The 4210-nt window shown below is 55.9% G+C and overlaps 1 protein-coding gene across 1 annotated transcript; it reads left to right on the top strand.

The window, feature by feature from the left end:
• Positions 1-21: 21 nt before the first annotated feature.
• On the top strand, positions 22-2512 carry LOC138161660 (carabin-like). The gene is made up of 2 exons (XM_069088434.1): positions 22-1277; positions 1366-2512. Exons 1-2 carry the CDS (start codon positions 1092-1094, stop codon positions 1705-1707), a joined length of 528 nt encoding a protein of 175 aa, XP_068944535.1. The 5' UTR covers positions 22-1091; the 3' UTR covers positions 1708-2512.
• Positions 2513-4210: the final 1698 nt, after the last annotated feature.

The raw sequence follows: 4210 nt of genomic DNA, 5'->3' as shown, positions 1-4210 counted from the left end.
GTCTGAAGAAGGACTCAGCTTCTGCCATGACATGCCCCACTCTCCCAGTCCTGAGCCTTGGCGAGCTCCTGATGGGGCCCAGACTTGTAGGAAGCCACATAGCCCTCCAGAACTCTCTCTGGGCTCAGCCTGCCCTGAGCTGTCATCTCTTTGGTCTTACCCCTAACAGTGGCCTTTGGCAGGGATTGGGGGAGTCGAAGAAGCCTTCCTGAAGGAGGGGGGCTCTTGAAAGATATGTGGGGTTCTAGAAAAAAATGGGAAAGCATGACAGGCAAGAAGCATGGGCAAGGACAGAGAGGCAGGAATGAGCTTGGTGGCCACATAGGAAAATGAGGCACCCTGGCTAGAATATGGCCGACAGGTTGGAGATGAGGCCACACGAGGTGGGGCCAGGCTTGGGGGGAGGTCTCGGGGGAGTGCCCCAGAGGCCAGCCCTGTACCATTTAGCACATTTATCAGTGACTTCTAGAAAAGCATAGATATTGGGCTCATCACATCTGTGGATAATAGGAAGCGGGGAGGAAGCAATAATGGGCTGGGTGATGGCCAGGATCCAAAACAGAGGCATCAGCAGGCAAGAATGATGGTCCAAATCCCCCAAGTTAAGTTGAGCAGGGATAAATGTAAAGTCTGACACTTGGGTCCAAACATGGAACCTCCCAAGCACCAGCCAGCAGTTTGTCTGGAAAGGATCTATCTGGGGGGCTTAGCGGACCACAAACTTAATGTGTCTTCATATGGCAGTCACAAAAGTGAATGTGACCATGGGCTGCATTGAGAAGAAGTGGGTCCAAGGCCCTCCTCTTTCTGTCCCCATCAGAGCAAACTCAGGGTGTTCAGTTCTGTTGATCACAGTTTAGGAAGGCTGAGGGAGCCTTGGAGGACAGGGGAGCTGTTTGCAGGTACTAAAAATGACAGTCACACTGTGAGCAGAGACTTCCTAAGGCCTCAAGCTACCACACCATGGAATGGGCTTCTGGGGAAGGTCAGGAACTTCCCTGGATTGTCTGGCTTCGAGCCTAGGCTGGATGGCCTCAGTGGAGAAGTGCTTCCTCTTCAGGGGAGGATGAGCTGCCCTCTGAGGGCATGGCATGCTCCCTCTGAGGCACCCTATCTCTCTAGGAGTGAAGGTCCTGTTCCGGGTGGGGCTGACCCTGGTCCGCCTGGCCCTGGGCACTGCTGAGCAGCGCAAGGCCTGCCCTGGGCTGCTGGAGACACTGGAGATGCTGCGTTCCATTCCGCCAGCCCAGCTGCAGGAGGACCTGTTCATGGCCCAGGTGGGTGGTAGCTCTGAGCCCCCACCTAGAGGTGGAGCCATCTCCCACATTTCCAGCCCACCAGGCCTTCAGCAAGCTGTCCCCACAGGTCCACGCAGTGGCCATCTCGGAGCGAGACCTGCAGAGAGAGAGCCTCACTCAGCTAGCTAAGCTCCAGAAGACATCCCCAGAGCTACAGCTGAGGCCCAAAGACCGCCTGCCTGGGGCCCCAGCCATCTTTGAGGCCCAGCAGCTGGCCGCTGCCAAGCCACCTGATCAGGAGGTCCCCCGCATTGTGGTGCACCCCCCAGAGGAACCTCGTCCCCGAAAGAAGCCGCAGACCCGGGGCAAGACTTTCCATGGGATGCTGACGAGATCCCGAGGGCCCCAGACAGAGGGCCCCTCGAGACCCCACCGCGCCTCATCCTCCTTCCTGGACACACGATTCTAAGAGACCTCCCTGGGGTTCTGGGAGAGAGGGCGCTCCCTGGAATGCTTTGGAGGACCTGGGTTTGAATCCTGGCTCCTCCCTCTAGCCTTGGCCATGACCCTCCCTTCTCTGGTAAAGACCCTCCCTCTTGTGTAAAGTACAGGGTTGGGGCTGGTAGTCTCCAAGGTCCCTTCCATTCCTGTATCTAGGACATGGTCAATCAGAACTGGGAGGTCATGAGGCTGAATTCCACTTCCCTCTTGGGAGAGGGTCTCCCTGCATCCCTCTCCAACCCGGGCTTCAGATCCCCATTCATGGCTCTCAGAAGCATCTCTGCAGCCTCGGAATCTATCTCTGATGGCCCAGGGAGCAGACTGGGGAGGCCATTCCTGGCCAGAAAGGATTAGACCCCAGTTACTCCATCTCCCCTCATGGCCCCTCCAGAGTCCACCAGCAAATATCTTCCTGCTAGAGCCAACTTGTGTTTGCATTTCTGGGCACCTATGGGGACCTGGCCCAGAGTTTGGCTCAAAAGTTCCAGCAGTAAAAGTGGGTTGAGCTGAACTAAATTCTGAGGTGCAAAGAATAAAATTCTGGGGTGCTACCCTCGAGAGCTCCACAGCCAGGCAGGGGTCATCACTCTGGCCTTGAATCACTGGGTGATGTGGGACCATTCCCTTCTCCACTCCTGGCCTCAGTTTCCCCTTCTCTGCAAGTAACAGGTTGGACTGGATCAGCCTCCAAAATGGGAGGGCAAAATGGGAAGGCTCCCAGGACTGGGCACGAGGCCTTTCGGGCACATTGTAGGTGCTTAATAAAAAGCCTACTGGGTGGAATGGTCTTTTTCTCTTCTAGAATCTTCCAAGTGGAATGGAATGTGTTTTCCGTTTAGTTGGGATGTGCAGGAGGTGCTATGAAGGGGGGATAAATTTTATCCTATGTGCTTCAGAATTTTCTGGAAATCTTGGAGCCCCCCCCACTCCCACCCCTTTTCAGCTCCCTTTCATCAGTCCATCAGTCCCTTCCTCTCTGAGTAGCTGCCCTCCCCCCAGGGTGCCTAGGTTCTATCAGCACATTTCCTTGGCCATAAAATGGGGTTAAGAACATCTGCTTCCTCATCCCAGGGGTCTTTGTGAGGCTAAAGGAGAAAGGGGACTGACGGATGGACGGAAGAATGGATAGAGAGGGCTTTTCTCCAACACTGTGTAAATGGCCACTCTTATACAACTATTGCTGATTTGGTGGTTATTATTGGGGGCCTGCCCCTCTCCCCCATTTCTGCACCCAACACTCCTTTAGTGAAGTTGATACTGCTCTGACCTTAGGGGCAGGAGACCTGGGTCCCAGGCCAGCCTCTGACATTGGCTGTGTGACTTCTGCTAGGTCTCTTAACTTCTCTGGACTTTTGTAGAGGCTCAGTAAGGCAGGACCACCCCCCTTCTCTGGGTGCCCCTCCCCACAAGGCAACTGACATCTTCCATCTCTGCCAGCTCCAGATGGAGGGGTGGGACTCTCTAGGCCCCAAACCGCCCCTCTCCTCCCACTAGGCCTGACTAAGAGGAGGGGGAAGAGGCTCCACTTGGGCCTCCTATGCTCCCCCTTCCCAGAAAGCCAAGGTTGGACAGAGGCCCAGTGTGTAAGAGACGAGAGAAAAGCCCAAAGGCTGTCCTCTCCTCCACATGACCCCCCCCCGCCCAGAGCTGCCTGGGAGCTCAGAACCTGGAGGAGGCCCAAAGGCTCTGCCTGGCAGGCCCAGGTTAATGCCCACCTACCATCTCCTCTGTGTCTCCCAGCCTCAGCCCCTAGAATCTGAACTCCCCACCCATATCGATGGAAACCCAACCTGGGCTCTCATGCCCTAATTACCACCTGGGCCCACTGGGCCTCGTTAGCATTCCTTGCACCTTCAGCGTTGCCAGGGTGCTGGTTGTTGCCAAGGCAATGAGGCTGGTTCCCTTGAGACACCTGTCCCTTGTCATCCCTGCTACCCTGTCCCCTCACCACCCTGAGGCCAGCCAGGCTGCAGGAAGTGCCCCCCATTGACAAATGGGGAAACTGAGACCCAGATAAAGTGACTTATCTAAGAAAGTCAACTGAGCCAAGACTTGAACCTGGGTCTCCCTTGATTCTGGTGCCCAGGGTTTGGTGTCTTGCCAGACTTTGCCTCCCTTGCTCCTGGACAATACAGGGGCTGCTGCTGAGTTGGGCCCCAGCCAGAGCCAGAGCAGAAAGGGCGAGGCTGGGCAAACACAGAGCCCAGTCCCTTGATTAGGTTTCCTCACTTCCCTCAATGCAAACAAGTCTGGAGCCCAAGCACTCCCTGAAAACACACTCCCCTCCCTGGGCTGGGCAGGCCTGGGTGTGGGCCTTGGAAGTAATACCTGGCTTGTGGGAAGGAGGGCAGGGGAGCAGGCTGTAAGAGGACCTCCTGCATCTAATAAGGACTCCATCCTCCAGGCACTGATGAGGAGGAATCAGGACGAGCTCTGACTAGGCCACTGTGACCTGTGCTATGTCCCAGGAT

Source organism: Petaurus breviceps, unplaced genomic scaffold (assembly GCF_028583685.1).
Source record: "Petaurus breviceps papuanus isolate PSGF00001 unplaced genomic scaffold, PetGlider_PUasm1.0 118469, whole genome shotgun sequence".
Lineage (NCBI taxonomy): Eukaryota > Metazoa > Chordata > Mammalia > Diprotodontia > Petauridae > Petaurus > Petaurus breviceps.
Note: the sequence above shows the minus strand (reverse complement) of the source record. Positions and strands in the feature narration are given on the sequence as shown.